This window comes from Sceloporus occidentalis, unplaced genomic scaffold, assembly GCF_023333645.1.
Source record: "Sceloporus occidentalis isolate IW3139 unplaced genomic scaffold, rSceOcc1.0.p SCAF_10, whole genome shotgun sequence".
Taxonomy (NCBI): domain Eukaryota; kingdom Metazoa; phylum Chordata; class Lepidosauria; order Squamata; family Phrynosomatidae; genus Sceloporus; species Sceloporus occidentalis.
Genome location: NW_028316990.1, coordinates 34,695,001 through 34,719,502, shown reverse-complemented (window position 1 = coordinate 34,719,502; position 24,502 = coordinate 34,695,001). Strand labels below are relative to the sequence as shown.

At 40.0% G+C, this 24,502-nt stretch overlaps 1 protein-coding gene across 3 annotated transcripts in view; it reads right to left on the bottom strand.

Moving 5' to 3' along the window:
• Positions 1 to 118: 118 nt before the first annotated feature.
• SMURF1 (SMAD specific E3 ubiquitin protein ligase 1) overlaps positions 119 to 24,502 on the bottom strand; it is a 41,422-nt gene continuing 17,038 nt past the window's right edge. The window contains exons 2-18 of one of the 3 annotated variants that reach the window (XM_089477135.1): positions 20,545 to 20,583; positions 19,207 to 19,315; positions 18,293 to 18,426; positions 18,095 to 18,160; positions 16,060 to 16,135; positions 15,696 to 15,940; positions 14,290 to 14,374; positions 13,890 to 14,036; positions 12,674 to 12,875; positions 11,691 to 11,794; positions 9,688 to 9,802; positions 7,635 to 7,813; positions 7,001 to 7,138; positions 6,013 to 6,133; positions 5,188 to 5,389; positions 4,595 to 4,679; positions 119 to 3,841 (exon numbers count right to left, since the gene is read on the bottom strand). In XM_089477135.1, coding sequence (XP_089333261.1) covers positions 3,742 to 3,841; positions 4,595 to 4,679; positions 5,188 to 5,389; positions 6,013 to 6,133; positions 7,001 to 7,138; positions 7,635 to 7,813; positions 9,688 to 9,802; positions 11,691 to 11,794; positions 12,674 to 12,875; positions 13,890 to 14,036; positions 14,290 to 14,374; positions 15,696 to 15,940; positions 16,060 to 16,135; positions 18,095 to 18,160; positions 18,293 to 18,426; positions 19,207 to 19,315; positions 20,545 to 20,583 — 2,147 coding nt within the window. In that variant the 3' untranslated portion in view covers positions 119 to 3,741. Of the gene's footprint in view, positions 3,842 to 4,594; positions 4,744 to 5,187; positions 5,390 to 6,012; positions 6,134 to 7,000; positions 7,139 to 7,634; positions 7,814 to 9,687; positions 9,803 to 11,690; positions 11,795 to 12,673; positions 12,876 to 13,889; positions 14,037 to 14,289; positions 14,375 to 15,695; positions 15,941 to 16,059; positions 16,136 to 18,094; positions 18,161 to 18,292; positions 18,427 to 19,206; positions 19,316 to 20,544; positions 20,584 to 24,502 lie in introns of those variants that run through there. The other 2 variants (XM_089477136.1, XM_089477137.1) reach the window with 2 other exon arrangements.

Below are 24,502 nucleotides of genomic sequence, written 5' to 3'. Positions count from 1 at the left end.
ATGTGTTCCTGGGCTTCAGAAAAATTGCTAGAAATAACATGGAATGAATAGGGACAGGTTCTTACACAACAACATGATTAAATTTTAGTGTCTCCAGCGCATTAATGGGAATGCAAAATTAAAGTTGTGAGAGTTTATTGCATATGTAACAAAAATGAACATGACCTCCTGGGCCCAGCCTACTATACAATCACGGTTTATTCCAGCTGGCTCCATTACCACGTTAAATAGGACTAGTATTTCTTTAAATACTTTGATTTAGACATAAAATGAAAAACATTAGTGTACAACTTCCCCCTCCCCACACACACACACACACACACAAAATAAAATCCGCAATAAAAATGGTGAGAAGAGTAACAAGGGTAGCAGCAATACTTAAAAACAAGACATTACAAAATAATAAGTTAAAAAATACATTATAAAGTGGTTGAGGAACAAAAAAAAATTAACAGAGTAAAAACAAATTACATACTGCATTTTCTGGAAAACTTTCTGTGCTCTACAGTGTAGGATCCTGGGTACCGGAGCTAAGGGAAGGCGGGGAGGGAAAGCGGACTTTGAATTACAGTGGAGGTTTCATAGACCAAACCCAATGCTGAGCAAGCGGTGTCTTTAAAAACAAGAAGTTGGTCCAAAATGTTCCCGTTTGACTCAGAACTACTCATACATTCCCAATTTATAACACGAAAGGAGTGGTGATTTCCTACATCCCTGAGTGCATATATACGCTGGATGATGCATTTCAGGGCAAGTAAACAAAAGACCCCCATAGACACAGAAAGACTTGCATGACTGGACTAGTTGCTAAACCCTGCTCTTACCAGAGGTACCAAAGACTATCTTGGGTGGCTTTCAATATGCTCAGCTAGATAAAGGAACAGAACGCACACAAACCCTTCCAGTTTCTCTGTATCTCCACTGTAACTGAAATAGCAGTTTCTCATCTCCTACATGCAAATGTTGCACTAATGGCAAGACACAGCTGCAGAGGGGCAGGCTGCTTCAACTATCCTTCAATACATCAATCTGCCTTAAAGGTAGATTTCTACTTGCCTGCCGCAAACCTGCTTCAGATACTTATCTTCTACAAAGAGGGGACAGGTGAGAATATAAATCAACTTTATTTTGCATTTTCTGCTTGGATAGTTTAGCTGCTAAAAAGCCTGCAGTGAAGACAAAGCTAAAAGCTCAGCAGTCTACAGCCTGCAAGAAAGATCTCACCTTCCCACTAGTTTTTATAGCATCCTTGTTGGTGATGTGGGATGTTCAGTCTGAACAGGAGCAAGCGATCTATGGTTCTGTCACCGACAAAATGAACAAAACAAAAGCAAACCCAGCAAGAAAAGCCAACCCTTTTGCCTAGCTTGCTTCTTTCTGTCAATCCCAGCTGAGCTTGCCTCAAAAGCCAATGTGCAGAATCACAGCACATTGCCTATTCTAGCTCTTGGTCAATAGATCCAGTGACACAAAATCTTTAGGGCACAAAAACGGGCAACATAAAGTAGATTTTAGAGACACACTACTTACATCTTTCTTGCTATGACCACAGGAGAGGCTATGTACTCTATGTGGTCTGAACATCAACCCAGTCCTGATTCTCCTGCTACCTTTGGAGTGCTGCTGTCTTTCCTGACATATGTTACCTCCTCATTTCACTTGTCCTCGGTTTCTGATGCTCCTGGTACAAAATGGCTCCAACCACTAGGATGATGCAACCAGATGCAAAGGTATTGCAAACAACAGCTTCACAACATGCAAGTGTCAGTATTGCTTTTGCTAATCCTGCGTGGCCAACTGCATCATTTCTATGTCTGAGGACAACATTTCTCTTGCACTACAGACCTGTATAGAATAGCCTCTGCAAACCTTTGCTCATCATTCATCTCTATAATCATACTGTACATTTAAATTCCATTGACAGAGTTAACCATGAACAACAAAGAGATTAATCACCTTCTATGGACAGCATTTGATCTCCAGAGGATTTGGAAAACAGAGCCTCCAGATTGTCATTATCCAGAGGACTGCAAAGATGCGTAACTAAAAAAATTTAATTCCAAATCCCTCAGACTCTTTTGATACCCTGCAACCTCCCCAAAGAACTCACAATGCAGTTAAATGGTCCCTTACGTGTGGCTGGATTTCAAAGTCCATTCCATGTTATGTCTTAGGTCACCTATTTTAAAAAAAAACCAGCCCTTTAGCCACATGGTGCAAATATCACAAAATATTTAAGTTTTCCTTTTTCAAATATCATCCTCATATTTCCATCACCAAACCACAAAAATTACGGTCAGCTGAACAAACGGAAAAGAAAGATTTCAAGATTCTCACAAATAACCAACTTGAATTTGTCCTATCACAGTTTAAAGCTATTATCAATGTCAATTTGTTTATTTTTTTAAATTGACAATAGATATATCTTTGTAGACCATAGAGCCATCTGATTTACAACTGAAGCTCAATGCTTTATCATCCAAAGCATTGCATGTTAGTATGCATCTTTGTATTTATCAAGGGAGTCAAGGGGTCTTTTGTCCCAGGTCTACCAAGTCACATATGATGCTGTCAGTCTTTCTGCCAAGAAATGTGTTGTTAAAAATACTGCCTTGCTGCCTGTTGTGCAAAGTAAAAAAATGTGTTTGATTCAATGTAACCTGAGTGCTTTGGTTCTTCTCTCATAGGAAGTCATGGGAAGCCACTCACTTTAAAACAACCTTGCACAATAGCTTCAGATGTATACTGGGGTGAGGAGGAGGAGGAGGAGGAAGGGAGAAAAGAGGCTAAAAGCAGGACTTTGGGTTACTCAATAGCCATAAGTTAAAATGACTGTGTTAGTCCTTTATTCATTATATACTCTTAATAGAGCCTTCTCCATTCCTGATGGAACTAGGATTTCTGCAGTTTCAAGTCAATGAAAGCAATTGAGAAAACAGTGTCGGGGGCAAAGAAATCTTTCAGACTGCTAAGAACTTGAGTCATGCCCCTTGCTGCATTCTCTAAGATATCCCAGTAACAGCGTAAGTGAGAAATAAGTCCACCAAAGAAGCACCCAAAATGAAAACTCACCTCCCAATTTACGATGGCTTGGATTCCTTCTGTTTTCCTCCTCTTAGAAGCCAAGCCACCACACTCACACAATATGCTTCCTGCCAAGGAAGAACCCTTAGTTGTGTGTGTGCCTATGGAATCATTCTCTGCTACTCATTCTTTAATATGTATTCTGAAATGTGCAACTTGGAATTCCTTTGCCAGTCTCATTTCCACAGCTTCTGGACTCTACAAGGGCTCAGGACTGCGTTAAGACAAAACATCCATATACACCTACCAGTCAAAAGGTCCTCAGCAAACCAATCTCAAGATACTCAACTACAGTATGATACTCCTATAAAAAAAGACCACAGGTCATTGACCTTATCACAATATGTGTTACAAGTCTAGCAGAATATCTTGGGTAACCAAAACCAAATGCTGAGCCTGACTGCCTTTACTTTTGTGGGGCATGAGGAAAAAAGGCAGGAATCATTGTAACAAAAGGGAGAAAAACATGGTCGGAAACCACCAAATAAAGCCCCCCTCCCCCACAAGACCGCCACAGACGGGGGAAACAGCCGCAGATCCCCCCAGTTGTTGAGTGTCCCAATGCTTTGGACAAAAAAGAAGTTCACAGCAAGCTTCTTCTTACAGCTTTTGATTTGGTGGTCCATGAGCTAGTATCTGTTTCCTTTGGTTGCCCAGTCACTCCACTGCAAACCCACATGTCTCTTCCACAGCTGTCAGTAGCTTCTCATAAAGCTTCTCATAGGACTCATAAGGCGGAATGTCAATTCGGTTAAAGCTGCAGAAGGTGAAATTATCCATGTTAGTCTGCTGTCATCTCTGACCAAACATTTAAACTTGAACACTTTACCTGGCACAAAATTGTATAAAGGGATGGGGAAACATCCAATGGGAAAAAAGGAGGTGGCATTTTGCTTTCAGAGGCACCAATTATAGGCAGAAGGAAGGAGAATGAGAGAGCTAAACATTAAAAGACAATTTAAGCCTTCTGATACATTTTCCTTTACAACATTCCAAACATGTTTACCCTTGCAAATACATGCTCCAAATCCCACTGCAAGTAAAACAGGATTGGGTGGAGAGAGAAAAAAAGGTAAACACACCCCACCTCTGGCTGTTTCTTATCCCCCTTGAGGGACCCTTCCCTAACCACATTCTCCCTAACCATATTCTCTTGCAGATGGAGCACCGGAGTGGTCTGCAACGGTACAGTGGAGGCTCCACATACGCAGTCTTTTTATAGGCGGCTTTGAGCATAGGCGCTCAAAGCCGCCAGCGCGCGCGGGGCAGCGCGTCCCATTCAATTGAATGGCCGTGCGCACCCGTTGCACCTTGCGCGCCGCCGCGCACGAGCCCCACTGGAAACAATGGGGCTCGAGCATAGGCGGATTTTTTTATACGCGGAGGGATCCGGAACGGATCCCCCGCGTATAATAAGGTTCCACTGTATTTCCTTTTGGTGAAGGTTTGCTGTTTCATCTGGGCACACTCAAATTCTATCACACCCTTATGGAAGGAAAAGCAATCTTACCAAGTATGAGCTTTTGGAAGGTTGTCTGTGTTTGCATCTATCAAATGGATAGTGAAGAGCCTGGGTCCTGCGGCGCCTGTAGAACCTTGCAAACAGACATTCTAGTTAAGGCCCTTCAAATTGACAGCTATCCCTCACCAGCCATTTCTCTGCATCATGAAAGGAAAGAGTAGGAAAAAACTGCACAGAGCCTATGTACAGGTGCAAATATATACGTAGACATGCAAATGTACACACATTTATGCAGACAGGCACTAGCCTACAGCGAAATAGAAGTGGAGTTGACACATATCATTTGGGAAGAGCCAGAGAACACATACTTTGCATGCTGAAGATCTCCAACTGAACAGGTACCAGAAAAGACACCAGACAGCCACGACTTTTCTAAGCTCTACTACTATAGCCTAACCCAATGTAAATCAGATTCCCTAACTGCAGGTGGATTCCTCCAAAGGAGATTTTTAAGATACAGTTATATAAATGCACTGTTGGAGGGGAACGTGTGAGGGTTTCCTTGGACCAAAATGGGTCCACTCCCATTCATCTGCCACCCCCCTGTGCCAGGGTGCTAACTCAGCCTCCCTAGCAGTCACCTTGCAAAGCCTTGAAGCCCTGAAGTGGAACCCGCGTCGAGCCCGTCACAAACTGCAGCAGCCTTGCTCTCCTCTCTTCATCAAAGGCCTCCACTGCTTGCCAGAACCACTTGACAATATTGCTGTCCGCCATGCAGTGCTTTAGACGTGTGTTGGACTTCCAGTCATTCAAGTCAATTTTATCCAGGCCACCTATTATCAGCTGTTGTATCCCAAACAAAACAAAAATTTTCAGTCACAAACACTAGAAGAATAACATGAAACTGAACATTCTTCCACAAGAACAGAGCTTGGAAAAAGTTACTTTTTGGAATTACAACTCTCAGAATCTCCCAGCCAGCAAAGCCAATGGATTCTGGGAATTATAGTTCAAAAAGAATTTCTCTCAGCTCTGCTCAGGAATACCTACAGTTTGGATGCACAAAAGTGCAACTCTCTATTTACTATGCACAACACTCACATGGAAAGAGTATGCTTCAAGTCCTAACCTGTTTTCATTTATTCTTTCCTCCATCAGCCAAAGAAAGCAGTGTTCAAAGGCCATCAATAGACAACTTCTCTCAAGGTTCAAGAAACTGCCCTAAGCTTCCATTTCTTTCTTATTTACATATTACTTATTTACATATCAAACCCAACATCCTAATGAAGATAGTGTTCTTTACCATTAGTGAGAAGCAAAATGCATGCTTAATACAGTCTAACAGTTCCAGACAGAATTGTATCTGCCAAAGTATGAAAATGAGGAAAAGGTTTTTACAAAGTGTAGTTTCACTTTTATTGTCCACATGAATAAACAAATGAAAATCTAAATGATATGATTGGTACCTCAAGCTCCTTTTGGTCAAAAGGCTTCAGTAGGTGTTGAGGAATAAGTTCATTAAAACCTTTCTGAAGAGCCAAGAACTGGGCCTCAATTCCTCTCATGAACCGCCAGTTAACATACAACCTGGGATTGGGGGAAGCAAAACTGTAGTCACTACTGTATAAAGAGAAATAAAATTCAAAGAACCACACAAGAAGCAGTACATTCCCATCCCATCCCCAACACCACTGGATCAATGCAATGGAGTATGTATTTTTTTAGAGTGAAACAATGCCATGTAGGCCCAGATCATGATGTTAATTCCCACCATCCACAAGAGGTTGATCTGGGTAAAGCTATCAGGACTCTGAGTGACAAGTTCCAAATTCAGTGTTAGTATGAGAAACATATGCTTGTTGGGAGTAAAGGCTATAGTTGAGGAAGCAGAAGTCAAAGGGTGGAGCAGTGGCAGATACAAAACTGAAAAGTCTTTTTTCCAAAAACACTATTCAAATTACTTCTGGTTTTTCAGTCTTCCAGTGTAGTAAAAGTAGCATGTCTTTGTGTTGTTTTGTGCCTTCAAGTAGTTTTTGACTCACGGCAACTCTAAGGCAACTCTATCACAGGGTTTTCTTGGCAAGATTTGTTTTGGTTTGCCATTGTCTTCCTCTGAGGCTGAGAAGGTATGACTTGTCCAAAGTCATAGAGTAGCTTTTTATGGCTGAGCAGGGATTTGAACACTGGTCTCCAAGTGTCCCAATCCAACAATCAAACCTACACCACTCTGGCTCTCAAGGTAGCACTTCTTAAGTAATTATAGTGCTCTCCTAAGAACTAGATTCCAAACCATTTTATTTATCCAGATGACTGGATAACATTAATCTCCACAGTGGCAAGGCAGAACTTCAAGGTTCTCAATGACAGGTGATCTAAGAGGAAAGAGACTGCACCGATTATCACATTGTTATTATTGTCAGAGAGGGAAATGGGGTTTTTTTTTGCAAGTGATACCTGACATATTCTTTCTTGTTCTCTTCTGTAACAGAAACGTTCCTCCCATTTGGTTTGAGCTCATGCTGTAGAATCCTGCCAAAAGCATTGTGCTCTACACAGAAAGTATGGTCCAAAACTGGAGTGATGTCGTTCTCTCTGCCAATAACAATCCAAAGAATACGAGCCATTTTTGCATCTACCAGGACACACCCAACAAAGTTCTTAATTAAATATTTTGACATCATGTAACTGAGAAGCTGCCTAATAGGACTGGGCACCAGGGAAAGATCTTTTTATGCACGTTAAATAATGCATGATTTGTATATCTGGGCCCTCAACGACTCAGATGTATTTTATTACACATGTCTGTTGCTAAACCGATTTTTTTATTCTGTTGGGGAAGAAATACTCTATTTCATATTATGTTGCTGTGTTGTCATGACTCATGTAAACTTCTCTGTTGAATGTCAGATGTTTTGTTCCTTCCCCTTTATTAACAATGACATTAATTCTGCTGCATGCTTAAAGATGTGTTGAAGGGATTACAGAAAGACCAGTAGCTTGGACCTGGATTCCAGATAGCCACTAAGTGTTTTGCTTCCCTTCAGTCACACTCAAACACAGATTTTGATGTTTATAGTCAAGTACTCACAAAATCCAAACCAAACTCTTGTGTAGCTCTGGGTCAACAGATTCCAGATCAGATAATTGGATGGGTTTGCCCAGAAGCTGCTTGTAGAAAGGAATGGTGAAGCCCCCGTTGATGTAGTGCCCATGGAACACAGCCAGACCCATTATCCGACCAACAAAGTGGAAGTAAGATAGATGATCCTGCAAGAAATGCCAAAAGACCAAGACTCAATCTCTACAACAGAAGCCCAATGCTGACATCTTGTGGTTAGACGTATGCGTTTAAACATTTCTTAGTTCAGTGGACATTTCACTTAATCTGCGCAAGACCTCTGGATGAGAAATTCATACACTCATATCAAATTAAATATTGGAGATACTGAATGCACAGTATCATCGTACATATAGGTTCTCACTGGTAGCTGAGCTAAGAAGAAGTTGGAAATATGTTTCTGATCTATAATGAAGTATCTCAATACCACCTTCAATTTCAGGTTTGAAGCCACCATAGGTTTAGCCACTTACTTGGCAATTCATGTTAAAATCTAATCTGCAGAAGCTAGATCCAGGTATGACATCCTAGGCTGATATAGCAAGTTAAAACTAAATCAACACTTTGATCAGATGCTGCTTGGAAAGGATTTTGTGCTGGTGATTATTAGTAAGTAAGTAAGTAAAAGTTTATTTATATACCGCCTTTATAAGACCAAGGCGGTTTCCAACATACATACAACAATACAGCAATATAAAAATATTACTATCATCATAGAATTAGTTTAGCTGCTCTTAGAATCCTGATCTACATCATTACCGAGATTTCCAAGATGCAGTTTTTAGATAATATGTATCACAAGCAATATTACTATCATTTTGGTTTTCCCTAGACCTGTCTCTAAAATATTTAGTCTCTCTCCAGACTTTGGGAGTTTCTTGAATCTCTGGTACCTCCCATTTTGTGATGGAGGGCACATTTTTTTGTTACATGAGATCAGCAAACTGAAACGAAGTTGCTTTTAGGCTATATAATGTCACAGCAATCATCCTCATTAATACTTGTCAAATGTCCTTAGTCTTGTAAGATAATGGTGAGTAAAACAGTTGTATGCTTTGCCAACCCTTTGTCAGAGAAATGATTGCTTACTAGGGCAACAAACCCTCACCAAGCACCATTCTGAACTTTGTTAGTTTAAAAAATAATGTAGCTTTCAAACAAGTAAATATGTTTTGAAAAAGGCTGCTACAGTAGTCAGTTCTGTAAAGAATTTTCTTTTAGTTAAGATGCAGTGTTGGTTCTAAAAGTGATGCAATGCGCATTTAGTGTAGAACTGAAAAGGTAATTAACAGGAAGAGTCATAATTATTCCACAACTGCGAAAGATGAGTCTCTACACATTAATCTATTACAAGGAGTTGATGCTTTAATGTCCTCAGACATGTTAGGTATACTTACCTTCACAGTTTTGTTTGAGGTCAACTGGAAAACAGAAATGGACAGAGTCGCATAATATACAGAAAGGCTAACAACCTAGGGAAAGCTCAGACCTCACAATTGGCTTCAAGTGATGCATGTCAGGGAAAACTTGGATCATGCCATCCCTTTCTCATGCAGTAAACTGGCTCCACATGCATTGTGAAACCAAATGTGCAAATGGCAGATTAGGCCAGGGTGGCTAAGAGACAGTAAGAGCCTGGCCTTGCTGTACACTGTGTATACCTTTTAAATATCTGGACAATTCTTATAGATGGGATCCAAAACTAAACTTAGATGTACCCAACAGTTTGTATGCATTGTCAACACACACACTGGATATTGTGACGTCCCATCTCTTTCTGAATGTAACACTGCGTCATCTCTCAACCTGCTTCTGAAACTTTCCCATTCCAAAAAGGATTTTTGATATAGCATTGGAGGAGGGAGGATGCTGTTTGAGAAATCCAAATTCGAAGCATCATAGAATTAGTTTAGCTGCTCTTAGAATCCTGATCTACATCATTACCGAGATTTCCAAGATGCAGTTTTTAGCTAATATATATCACAAGCAAAATACATGAATGCTCAGGTTTTCTAATACTTACAGGATTGATAGAGGAGTCTGGATTTATCTGCAGCATGTAAATGTTATCTGTCGAGTACTGGAAGAGTCCATAATAAGGGTTCAACATTTCATGGCACAATAGGTATAACCACTCCCTGCCAAAAAAGAGACAGAGTTTGTGTTTTTCAGTGTAGATTCAAAAGAAACCTTGGAGGACGACTAAAGCTGGCACCCATTAAAAGCAGGAATCTTTTATTCACCAAGGATAGACAACCTCAAAGAAAAACAAATGTCCCCAGACTTAACAAGATAAATGGAAGCAAATTAAGACAGTATTACTCCTTTGATTAGCCTCTATTGGGAAAATAAGTACAAGCACACACTTCTTGCACAGAACTCTTTGGTTCAGAACCCAGTACAATGACAGCATACAGAAATTGGGTCACTTTTCATTATCAAGTGATGAACTGTTCATGCACTTTTAGACACTACAAGGCACTTTTTAAAGAGATGACTTAATCTAATTCTGGGTTTCGCTTTATCCATATTTTTTCTTCTTGCTAATGCTATTATATAAAAAAGGAAGAGCTAAACAGCAGGCATAAATACTTTTTAAAGGAAGCTAGTTTCTGAAAGAACTTGGTGACTTTCGTGTGAAGGTAATAGTGGTATGTTGTGAGTTCTTAACCTGAGATTGTAAAGCAGCTTAATTGCACAATGTGGATCCCGCTGAAGCTAAACAGGAGACATTTGGCTAAGCCATGCTAGCGGATTCAGCAACTGTCTAGACAGTGTTAAAGTGCAGACAAGATAAAGAAACTCTTGCAACATGCCAGTGATGACAAGGGAGCGGTCAAAAGGGAAACGCTCCCAGACGACAAGAATTTTGTCTAGAGAATTTTAGATTAGGGAACATATCAGTGGAGTTAGACAAAAAAAAGTCTTACTCAGGGTGATTTTAGTCACCAACACCCTGAGCCTTTGGAAGAGCTGCCAAACCCAGGAAATGATAGCTCAGAGGCAAGGAAGTGAGTATCTCAAAACTAAACACAGACCTATTACTGGGAGATGTGCAATACACCTCAAGGACCAAGATAGATGGGACAGGAGATTAGAAAAATATCCTCCGAAACAGCCAGATCAAGTTATGGACCTCAAACAGTTCAAGATGACTAATTATGTTTGTTGTATTTGCTGCAGCAGACTAAAAATTCTACAGAACCTTAAAGGTGAACAGGTTTATTGTGGCACATATTTTTACATGCTGGTTTTCAGGTGTTATTTCTAAAAGCTAAAAAGAAGTCTGATTAAGGGTGGGGAGAGGAAGAAAATGACTGTCTGTATACCGATCTGTTCTGAATACAATACCACAAAGCATTTAATTTTATGGTGGAATGAAACTCAATGCCATTTTCGAAATAACTTTCCTATGTTTAAACGGTGAGAGCCAACTGGCACAGACAAAATGAGCAACAGAAATGGAAACTATGTAATCCTCTGGATGTTTTTGAACTGCATCTCCCAGCACTTCGCATTACTAAATATGCTGGCTAGGACTTCCAGGGGATGCAGTTCAACATTTGGAGGACTGCAAAATTCCCACACCTGATGTATAAACTTTCAAGGCCACAAATCCCTAATGTAAACAGACGTACAGACATGTTCCAAGTCCATATAATCTCCGTTCTGCTTGAGCCCTGGGAAATTCAAATGTTTTAGTATTCTGTTCATTTCCTCCATTATTATTTATGAAAAGTTCTTGTATCTCGCTCTTCTATATGAAAATCTCAAGGACTGCCTTCCCGCTCTTGGTGTCCCCATTCTATGCTGATCATACTTCAGGGTTTGGCTGCAAGTGAAAACCTCAGGCACTCCCATTTTCCCTCCAGTGCACAAGCCTGGCACTTGCATAAACTCACTCTTGCGGCACTAAACTATGGCCTAGCACTACATCCTAATGCATGGATTCATTATAAGATGGCAAAGTAACAAATTTATCTCTATCTTTGCCCAATATGCATCAATTTAAAAACTGGCTTCTACCTTGCCACTCCACCATAATCCAAGCCTTCTTCTCCCCGAAACTTGACCATCAATCTCTTCTTCAAATCTTTTGGCCTCATCTTCATGATCTGGCGGTATGATTCCTATAATATAAAGAAGGAGAAATAACTTAACTTTTCACCTTATCTAAAAAGGGTCATTCCTGTACTATTACTCAGGCCATAACCCTTCAGGATATTAAGTGTTCCTCAAATAACTAATCTCCCTTATAGAGGCTTATTAGCAAGTGGTTTTTCCCCCTCATATTAATATTAACCTCAAATGATTTTAGGTTAATAATGGGCTTCAGCAGATTTTATATAATACATTTAGGCTCGCATAGCCCCTACAACAATTAAAAGAAAAGTCTGGCTTTCCAGATATGATGGAAACTGCAGATAAAAAACATATGGAAGGCTACAGTTTGCACATTCCTGCTCTATTGGGAACAAAAAAATCCAGTATTCAAAAATTAATGAAAATGTAGGATATGGAACATGCAAAAGGAAGAAGAAATAAAGCACTACACTAATAGATCAAAATGAAAGCCAGCAAAGAAATCAAAGAACAACCAAGGAGGAAAAACTCTCAACAGTTAGTCCAGCAATTAAATTTGGCACACACTAATAATACTGATACACTATTTCAATTGATAGTCTGTGTTTAGATAAGCCTCCTCAAATCTGCTGGCTGGTGACAACGTATCTGGAGGGGAGAGGCTGCTGAAAGGTTATCACCATTACTTTGTGACCTTAATGGGAATGGATAACATAAATAAACAAAAAACAAGGAAGCTACAAGCTTGGAAGTGAATAGCGCTTCATTTCTAGTTTGGGTCTAAATTGCATGTTAGCTTTCTGAAATATTAGGCCCCATGGGGGCTATGTTTATTTTAAGACAAGCATCTGCAGAAATTTAGATCCATTCCACATAAGCACTGGAAGGCATTAACTCCATGTTATCTCCAACACAAATCTACATACCTCAAATATTTCTTCCCTTGATACTTCAATGCGGCAGTGACCAGCTTGAGGTTGCTGGAGAGAAAGTTCGTGCCTGAGTATCTTTAGCTTTTGTACCAAATCTCGCTCGTATCTCTGGGCTGGCAACTCCTCACTGTCCTCTAACGACCCCTCATTCGGCACTGGCAAAGGCTGGTTGGGTTCTTTTAGTTGGCATTGGTGACTTGCGGAGGGGCAAAAAAGGAGGGAAATGTTACTCTCAAAAGTAATGATGCCACAGTGGTGTGGTCAATATACACAGGGAAAGAAGCTTGGTTTCTTGACAGCCACACTTAAGAACCAAGTTTAAACAGACTTTTAAGAAATTACACACAAACTGATGATGCTCATCTAAAGCAGGGGCTCCCAACCTATGCTCTGGGGAGCCCTTAGGATTCTGCATGCACTTCCCAGATGCCCCACGGTTGCTCCAGGAAAATGAAAGAAATAAAAAATGAATGAAATTAAAGAATAAGAATATATTCTTATATATACTCCTAAACACCATTAACTTGTAAGACATAGGGTAGGCCTCTTAGATAGAAATAATGGCTCTGTGAGTCAAAAAGGTTAGGAATCTCTGATCTAAAGTAATGATTCCTAACTTTGATCCTCCAGATGTTTTAGACTTCAACTCCCAAAAGACCTATCAAGTTTGCCCAACAATAAGGAATTCTGGCAGCTGAAGTCCAAAATATTTGAAATATAAAGTTTGAGAACCACTGATCTAGAAGTATAGTAAGCCCGGGGAATACAGATATTAAGCCATGTTAGCTGTTGCACAAAACACCCATAAATCACCTTAATTAAATTTGTCCTGTCAAAAACTTAATTCATATTCATGAAGACAGGCAAAATTATGTTTCAAAATGATTTACATACTCCTTGTCTTTGGATATTGTTGTATGGCTACTGCTCTTCACCTCTTGGCCAAGCAAATAATGGAAGGCTTCTTGCTTTAAAAGCAAGCCCCTTTTGTGGCTTGAAAATCTAAATACAGCTAGCCTCTTGCAATACTTTGGGCAACTCAAAAAAAAAAAAATACTCCCAAACCGTACTCTATTGTGCAAGAAGCAAATTTTGACTCTTTGTCAAACCATAAGTGCTCATATGTGCAAACACTCAGCAGAAATAAGCTGTTTGTAAAAAACAGAATACAATGAAATGTCTTTATCACACCAATTCACTGTTTTCTTACTTCATGATGTGATGTAGTCTTGGGTCCGTGAACTGTGTGGTTCTGTTATTATGATCTACAAAATATATTCTTCCTGACACTGTACTTCTGACTTCCCAGCCTGGCGGCAGAGGTCCAAGTTCATCACAATTCACACTGTTAAGGTCTCTATGAAAAGCAGAAGAGAAACAATCATGACATGCTTTTGAGCTCTGCACCAACACTACATTTGAGTGGAGCAAGTTGGGAGTAAAGGGTTTATAGACGGAACCCTCCTTCTCCCAAGCATGAGAGCTAGAAGGATGTTTTCTAAAAGTGCATTAGCAGAGGTGGAAGGTATCTTGGAAACAAAAGCACTATCATTCATTTATATGCCAAAACCCAGATGATCTTAGACTGACACAGAGGTACATGTACATACCTTGGTATTCTAGGGTCATGCCATGTGCTAACACCAGTTTGTGTGTGTAAAAAGTAAACTTGTCCCTGTACTGTTGTCCTTTGTTCTACAGGAGGGAAAGAAAAGAGATTTCAGTGAAAATACACCAAAAAAAAAAAAAAAAGGAATCTTCCCACAAACAATATATCAGTAACTAAATAATAAATAAATAAATAATAAAACTTTTATTTCTTTATATCCCGCCTCTCTGTCAGTGGCAATCGAGAGGTGGCTAGTAAAGCTTTAAGTTGCTCTTTATAGTTTCCTCCATTATATATACTTAGTTGTACCCTAGTTACAAATAGCGTGAATTGTAATACCAAGGAGAATTGCATCAGACACTCTGCAAAGCTTACACTTCCATGAAAACAGCTTACTCCTTTTTATATGCCACATGCTCAAATCTCAAAGGCTTCAAAATAGCCAGAAGTATTACCAATACACTAACTATAGTTGCTCATTATTCCAGCTCACTTCACTCATACCAGCTCTAGACAATTCAGACAGACAGTTTGTGTACTGGATGAATTATTTCCAAAGGCTTTAGCTGAACCATTATAATTAACATTTGATTGTCCAGCTTCTTATATATCATGCTTTTTGTAGGGGATTCTCAGATAATTATCACATCATTGCTCTATCATTTGGTTTCATGCCGAGTTGCTTATAAAAAGCAAATTTTGGCAGGAGAGGTGTATTTGGATACATTATTTAAGCATTTTCAATTGTGTTTTGGGTTATTAACATTATGGAAATGTTCTCATTTGTTTTTGGAACGTATCAAACACTCCCCTTTCCCTGCACCATTCCCAGCAAATACCTTGGCACTCCAATAAAGAAAATGCCAATTTGCTAACAGGTGAGAAGAGAAAGTAGGTTAGGTAATATCCTGCCTTCCTCCCAACATGAGACCCAAGGCAGCACTGAGACTACATCCTTACTGACTACAGACAAGTATATCATCAAATCTAGCCATTTACTTCACCCAAGAGAGGAAAGGAAAAACAAAACAAAGAAACTTATGTATAAACAAACAACAAATATGTTTAAAAGAGAAGCTTATAACTACCAAGAAAAACCAGCCGAGCTTCCAGTGAAAAACAGGATGGCTTAAACACTGGGCAACAACCATGCAAGGAGGGAAATTCAAAAGTATACTACTGTGCCACTTCAATGCGTACAGTAGTTCTCTACATTTGATGCTCCAGTTGCTTTGGACTTTAGACTCCCAGAAACACATCAGCCGTAATGGTCAGGACGTCTGGAAGTTGGGAATCCAAAACATCTGAGAGGACCAAAACATGCAAACAGTACATATGTCCCCTTGGTCTGGTTTTGTCTTTGGTTTAATAAGCAATGAGAAGGCAGCAGGATAAACACAGTCTTACCATAACCTTCAGGCAAGTCAGGTGATGGTGACTGATGACCATGCGACCTATTCTGGGGAGTCTGCACATGGCCTCTCACATCAGGAGTCCGCAATCGTTGCACCTGTAACGTCTGGTCCTGACTCGGGGATTCCACAAACCTACAGTTTCCTCCTCCAGCAGCACCTGTGCTGTCTGTGTATGGTGCTGGCTCCTCCATGTAACAGCTCAGTGGCCTTCCAGGTCCTGAGTCTTCATAAACCGTGCTGAAAGCAGGGATGCTCACACAGTTAAAAAAAATGTATTATATGAACCTAGTGAAATGTTAATTTAGAGTAGGAATAAGAAAGCATGACCATGCAGTCACAAAAAATGGCATACCTACCCTTCATTCTCTAACAGCCCTCTGCAGTCGACAACAGACCCTCCTGTGCCTATCCTGTCCCGTGTCTGCAAGCTGACTGATGAGGAAAAGGAAGGTCAAAATTAAAACTCAAGACAACACAAGTGGCAAATGCCTACCAAAGCCTAAATGAACATCGCCTCCCTGTGCAGTTTAATCTGACAAGCACTACTACACCTTTAAAATACACAGCCGAATACCTGGCTATCATCCATACAGAATGAAAAGGGTTTTTCCCCCGAATTCCTGGCAATCACCCACATATACTGTTAGGATTTTTCCTTCTTATGAAGGTAGAGGGTTTAATTATTTTTGGCAGGGTTAGCTGCTGCTGCTGATGATGATTATATGCATATTTTTCTTTACATTCTGACTAGAGAAAGAATCCAAAAGAAAAAAGTATGCCAGTACTTGAAAGAGCATACCAAGCCTGCTATTCAAAATTTGACCTTAATGTATAAATAACAAACAGCATTAAAATCAAGAAATGAGAACATGTAAGGCTGAATACATAAAAAAAAATAATCTGTGGGAACAGGTACTTCCAATGTTCTCTCACAACTCAAAACACGAAATATTTGCCACTAGATGGCATCATATAATGGAATGCTTTTTTTTTTGGGGGGGGGGGGATTTGGCCTACAGTGCATTTCTTATTCCAGTTCTCACATCCAATGCCTTGCAAACATGTTCTCCAGACAGTATGATGGAACAGCACACCACTGAAGGTTGAATATGTTGATCCAAATACAATCCAGCAGCGTAAGTTCAAAAAGGCCTTGTGAAAACCATATCACGGTTAAGCAAAAACAACCCTAGTGAGCATCTAGAGCAGAGCTGGAGGCCAATCCTCTTTTCTCCAAAATGTATGTGCTACAAAATGAAAGGTAGCTACTAGCCACAAAGGAGCTTGAATAGTTTCAGCCAACTCAACCTAAAAATCAGTACTCAGTCCACTGTTTTGTACTTACAGTTGAACCCTATATTTACATTTTTAGAGGTCTGGGGTGATTGTGAGAAAGCTAAAAACTTCTGCTTTGCTTTCTAAATCTGTTAATGAGCCAGTCTTGCTCACCTGATGTAGAAGTCAGCTACAGAGTGAAAGAACTTTATTCTCATTAAAGTAGGTTGGATATATGCAGCACCAAACAAGAGTGCACAACAAAGGCAGGTGTTCACATGGGAAAGGTGCTCTGAGATCCCCTTTAAAGTTCACAGGATAACAGAAGTATCCTCAAGCTTGCCCAGAAACTGTTAACTGGCACATCATTACATACTCAGCATATGCCAACCATATAATCCCAAATCATTGTTAGGCAATCACATGTGGAACTGGGTAGTTAGAAACAGCCCTGCAGGGAAAGAAGGGATCTTAGAGGACAGGTAAATCAAAAGTCTGCTCAGATAATTAAATGTAAAACCTGTAATACAACTACAGCACTCGACAGATGGTCACCCAGACTCTGTTTAAATACCTTCAGTGAAGAACCCACCACCTCCTGAGTCTGTTATACTTTCCAACAACCACTAGGAAGTTTTTCTTTATGTTTAGCTTAGTTAAACTGTTTCCCTATAATTTCCAGGGATACTTGGGGTGTTGTTCAGCCTGCATGAACCAGATCTATTTCCATTTCCTAGATTAATTACATGGACTAGCAAGCAGTTACCCTTTGGTTTATGCTTGTCTCCAAATTTGATACAGTCCTCTACTGCTCCAAATGGATAACATTCATATTTTTGGTAAAATGTATATAAAAGTGTACATTTTACAAAATATTAAATTAAAAAAACCAGAATAGAAGTGACTTATCAACGAACGTGCGCAAAACACACTGATCTATCCACGTCCCATTTATACCCAATGTTTCTAGTCCTGTCAAATAATCTTCAGAGCAGGCTGACATAAAACTCTTCTCAGACATTTTTGAACCTGAGTTCCTCTCTGAAGCCAAAGAGCTGAAGGAAATAGCTATTGTGTTTGTTGATATCCATGTAGACAGAAACGATTTCTTCTTACCTACTATTTGGCCTCGCACTGCATCGGTATCTGTGGGGTTTAGTTTGCATAGATCCAAACGCTGGTCTGTAAATGAACAATAGGGGAAAATAAAGAAACTTGACCCAAGAATGTTCTTAACTAGCAATCCACATTCAGTACTCAGACACAAAGTACTGCCAATCATAGCAAACCTCTGGTGAGTAATGACATGCTTACATCCAGTATCTTTTAGCCTGCTGATAGCATTGGAAAGAAGTCGGACACACCCCAGGAAGCCAGCTCCCTGTTTTTTGTGAATCTTCTTATGGTTCCAGACACTGATGGTGATAGAATCTGACTTCCCAACGTATCTAGAATGATAGTTTAAGATACTTAATTTGCTGTGGTACAACATTTACATTCACAAAAGCAGGGCTCATTTTAATAATACTTTGGTCACGCTGCAGTTTTATCAAATATAGCAACATGTAATTAATCATTAGATCACTGTAATTTTACACAGCATGTTAAACTGATAATGTACCAGCTCTTGTTAATTACAGGCAACCTTATTACAAACTACGGAGCGCGGCGCTCATTAGGGTAAAAAGATGCTGTCTCCTTTCATAAATTCTGAGTTACTCTCCCAATGCACAGCACTTTAGCCTTACTAGATACATCAAGTTTAGACTACATGGACAAGTTCCAAAACTACACACAAGCAGCCTCATGGATTCAAAGGTACTTAAAAGTGATTAGGATCCCAGAATAATAATCATGTCTGCAAAGTGGATAATTAACATTGGATGTTAACACCAGATACTACTTCAGTCACAAAGAGGGTTTGTTTCCTATGTGGTCACTGAAGAACACTCAAAAAGACATATCTCAAGCAAACTATCTTTTGTGATCAACAATGCCTACTTGCATACAAATATACAGTTTTATTTTTTCCTTTGTTGTAAGCCCCCTAAATGTTTCCAATCAAAAAAGGCAGGATACAAAACATTTAAAATAAACCAATAGTAGATTTTAAAAAAGACATTGGGGTTAAATGCGAAAAAGTCCTATTTTTTAAACTAAGGCTTCTTTTAGTAAAGAAGAGTCTCCCTCCCCTTTCTGGGCAACCCTTTGCAGAAGAGGTGACTTACAAGTCATAATGCTGGTTCCATTTGGGATCTAACGTGTTCTTCACAGTGTCAGTTGAGTGGCACTGGCCAGATCCATCCACCACCACCTTTGCAAACGGGTCAGGAAGCCCTGCAGAGAATAAAGACGGACAGGATCACCACATACATTCCTGCAACCATTTCACGAGGAACAATTTAGAATAACGAAAGTGAATGCGTGGGTAGGTGCGAAGGTCCTAAGGCTGTGATACCCAGACACCTGACAGTTAGCAATGATACTGCAGAGACTCTGGGAGGGTGCATTTAGGGAATATTTATTTTTTCAAAATGGAGTTTATTTAAGCCCAAATACAGGTTGTAGACTATAGGCATCTCTAATCTATGCTAGAGAAAAAAACTAGAGGCAGACCTGGGAAACCAACATCCCACATCACTTGATACTAACTCCTCTGCAGAACCCAAAGCTTTCCCAAATGTTAAGAGAAGGATGGGAGAAGAGAATTCTGCTGCCTGATATGTGAGAGATGGAAGGAAAGGCTGGAGGATCACCATGGCCACAGGGAAGAAAAAAATGAGAAAGAAAAAGAGAAAGAACAGAAGAAGAAAGGAAGAGCACACAGAGATGTGCATTATCCATCCTGAGCAAAGCTGAAATTTCTGCTCAGGTTACCTACAGCCTGTTCTGCTTCTTACCGTCAAAAAAAAGAGTACTAACACCAGTTATGTTGAGGGTTTTAAAAGCTCTTTAGAATACAGAGCATCCCTCCCAAACCCTACTACGAAAGACATTTGTCCATTCTGAGAGAATAGCCAAGAAGATTTTGCTAACAGGTACACTAGGTAAACAATCCCAGGGGATGGCTTGGCTTGTTTCAGTTCAGACCCTATTTCCAATTCTCCGGCGTACGGGTTTTCAGTCTGTCACATCAAGCTTCTCCGTGAAAAGAGCCTGCTTGACCTTCTGCACTTCAAAATGCAAGCTGATTCTCATGTTAATCCACTATGAGCTGATATTACCATGTCACAAAGGACAGATTATTTACCGTGGGGTACAGCGCCATTCCTGATTTAGCAGGATGAGAAGCAAGAAGGGACGAAAATTTCCTTGCCCATGGTTGTCAGAGCTGAGATGGGATTTTAAGTGGTTCGCTGGGTGGGGGCTGAGGGGAGGCACAGCCTGCTGCCACAGAATTTGCACAACAGAAACTGCAGACAGCTCTTGACTCCTGAGAAATTATCCTGAAATGCCCTCCAAGGAGACACACAAGGAAAGGGCTAACATCAGTATAATAGCTTAAATATGCAGAGCGCAGGGAAAACAAACATGAAAAAATGTATAGACATTTGCCAATTACTTACTGAAGAAATCTTTTTTTGCAAGGTTCTTGGCACAAAGCACTGCAAAAAACAAATAGAAGCAAGTTATTGAATTCCACCCATATTTCCCCCAAAAGAGGGAGAAGGCTTCTCTTACACAACACAACTCAAATTCACAATTTGTAGAAGCTAAGAAAAAGATCCAATGGGATTAGAACCAGGAGACTAAACAGACACCCTGAATGCACCCAGTCTTGTCTGATTTCCGAAGCTAGGCAGGGATAGACCTGGTCAGTACCTGGATGGGAGACCACCAGGGAATGCCAGACATCTCCAGGTAGGGCTGGAATGATCAACCTCTGGAAGATGTTGGCCACAGAGTTGTGTTGGAGGACCTAGGGATTCCTAGAGAAGTGTTAAATCACTTGAGAATGTAGGCATGCAAAGAGGACGGTCACCTGACCTTTTTATCTACTGGGAAGAACAGTTATTTTCTTTCCATGAAAAAGAAACATGACACTGAAAATTCAAAATACGCTTTGGGAAGAGCGCCATCAAAGTTGTATCACGTTCCTTTCCTGAATTTGCATACTTTTTTGTGTGTGGATGGAATACAATGGCAACTGCTCCTTACAGACCATTCTGTATGTCAATACAGAATGGTCCTAAGACTGCATTCGTCAAAAGGCTCTGTGTTTGTGTATTATGAGACATCTCTCTCTGTATGTCAAAACAGTTTAATATTCATGCCTCTGTTGTTTCAACTTGAGAGATTTAATTAGATCTCCATGCCTGCGACAGAACTGCTGCTGGAAAGGTAGCTCCCATATTGCCAAAGTGAAGACTTAATACTGGTGCATTTTCTGTGAGATATTAAAAACAGGGACAGCAGCAATATATGTTACTAAAAATACCAGCAGTCTATAGCTGGATGACATATTTGTATTGGAGTACCAGTGTAGGATAAACTGAAATTCACATAACAAAAAGCATGAAACGTACATTATTCTTTTTACTGATGAAAACACCTCTCTAGGATTCTCCAGGTCCTCCAGTGCAACTCTATGGTCAACATCTGCCAGAGGTTGATCCTAGACTCATGCTGGAGGGCCCACAAGTGCCTAGAGAAGTGTTTTCAGTAGGAGCTTCTAGGTTCTCCACTACAAGTCTATGGTCAACCTCTGGCAGAGTTGCGCTGGATTCCTAAAGAGAACATATGAATCAAAACGGCAAATAATCAAATCCGCAAAAGTCAAAGGCTCAAATATGGAGAGACAACTGTTTCTTGATAAAGAGCAGCTATGAACGTCAACATTAATAAAAATCCATTCTGTTTCTCCCAAACACTGACTCTTCGTTCATGGCATTACAGACACTGGCAGTTTCACCCCTAAAATAAAGCCCAAGTAAATATATACAACAGCCGCTATTACACACAGTGTCTGTTTAAAGTATTTTTGTATTTATATAAAGAATTTGTGTTCTGTTCAAAAGAATAAGGCCATTAGTGTAATGAAAGGGTGAGACTAGGGTTGCCAGGTGAAATATGAGCTCGAGCTTCTGTAGCTGTGCGGAAAAGGCCATTTCTGCAGGTGTTGCTTGTCACACAGTCTCCATCGGCTGAAATCCTGTCTTCTGCCCAGGAGGAGTTCAGTCCTATTTTTCACCTGGCAACTCTAGGCAGGGCAATGGCAGGTAATATAATACTGTTCGAATATGATCCAGAAAAAGTAAGGTGTGATTTCATGATTGACTTACTTGCTTTATCTATTGTTTGTCCGTTTTTAATTCTATTATTATTATTGTTCTTTTAGGCTCGGAAAGAAATGTGCAGTTCTGCTTAATTACATTGCCTCCACCAGAATCTGTGCCCCATCCTCCCACCTGCAGTTCCCCTTCACACCCCCAAAAACATGCCTTAGGAAATTTTCTGAAGCAGTTGTTTTTTGTTTTGCACAATGAAAGGTTTCCCAGTTGTACTAGCCCTGGATAGCAAAGTACATCGCTGGAACTGAGTATCTCCATAACCTTGGCATTCAGTACGTAAATGCACAGCCATCTTAGTCTGGCACAGGAGGCAAAGGGATTTTGTAGCACTTTCGAGACTAACTGAGAGAAAGGAGCTGGTAGCACAAGATTTCACAGACCAAGTCTACTTCATCAGATGCATGGAGTGAAGTTCCTTGGGACAGACCTTTATAGCAATGAATGAGCAGGTTGTGTGTGTGTGAATAACGACAGGAATACAAAAACTGGACATGCTGATGAGGTGACACATCCAGTTTTAACTATGCAGCGAGATCTTGTAGCACCTTTGAGACTAACTAAAGAAAGAAGTTGGCAGCATGAGCTTTCGTGGACTTCAGTCTACTTCCTCAGATGCATTTAGGCTACACTGAACAGAAACCTAATATCCAGATCACCAAATGTAATTACTCCATTAATAATAATAATAATAATAATAATAATTATTTACTTATTACATTCTGCATTGTCTAGATCACCTGTGGAGTATTATGTCCTGTTCTGGGCAGCACATTTAAGAAAGGCATGGGAAAATAGCAGCACATCTAGGATGATGAAAGGTCTCAAAACCACTTCCTTTGGGAATTAATGGAAGATCTGGAATGCTTAATTTGGAGAAGAAAAGATTAAGAGGAGTCATGATGACAGTCCTCAAATATGAGACTGCCATGTAGAGGAATGGAGCAGATTGGTTTTGCACTGCTCCATAGAACATAACCAGAACTGATGTGTGGAAATTGCAGGGAAGCATTTCAGGTAATCATTAGGTGAAACGTCTTAATGGTAAGAGCTATTTGCCAGTGAACAGAGCTCCTTGGACAGCAATGGACTGTCTTGCAGAACATGTTTAAATAGACCCTGAACCACTATAGATGAAGGATCCTCAATTGGTCCCATTTATTTGTCTTTTTAGAAGATAACAGTATCCGCAGAACATGTTCTCCAGTACAGCATTTCAAATGAGTTGATATTCTTCCTATCAGTTTTCCTCACTGCCCAGCTTTCACAACTGTACATAGAAAATAGATTTATAATAGCATGGACAATCCTAACTTTAGTACAGTGTATCCAATGGTATGTCTTTACAATTTAGGATCTTGTCTAGTTCCTTCCAACTGCTAGGTTTTTCCCCCTCTGATTTATTGACTGCATTCTTCATTCCAGTTAATGACTTAGCCAAGATATGGAAAATCTTCAACTATTTCAACATCTTCGTCATCTACTTTAAAGTTATGTAAATCATCTGCAGTCATTATTTTTGTTTTCTCAATATTCAGCTGTCATTGGACTTCCTTCCTTGACTTTCTTTAGTAACCGTTCCAAGTCTTTCCTATTTTCCGCTGTTAGTCTATTTCAGCAAAACAAATGTATCTTGGTACTTTGCTAGTTTAAAACCAGAGCTTAAACGCCCTAAAGGCAGCAGTACAAGGATGGGAAATCACCAAAGAATACAAGGTGCCCTTCAGAGGAATATCATTGAGAGGAAAGGACTGGCAAAACCACCTCTGAGCATTCCTTGTCTTAGAAAACTGTGAAATACATGGGGTTGCTATGCGTCAACAAGGGACCTGACGGCATGCATCCACATACAGAGAGTTGCAAACCTCCTATTTTGGAGGTTGTCTTGGATTACTCCCACCTAGAAAAATTGTATAATTCTGTCACAAGTTTCTAAGATGGTTGTCCATAGAGAGCCAACTTATCGTCTAGTTATTTATCATCCCCACACGATTAATATATGGTTGGAGCTGACCTTTATATAAATAGGCCTGGTGCCATCATGTCTAGCTCATCCTTCAACCAGCTACAAAAAAAGAGAGAAGCTTTTGCCCTAGTTGCCAGGCCGCATTCAAATAGTACAAAACAATATTTTTCTGAAGAACATGCAATTTGGCACACATGTCCATACGCATACACACCACTTTACAGAAATAGCATATCTTTGGCAGAAATGTCAAGACACAGAAATGTTAGC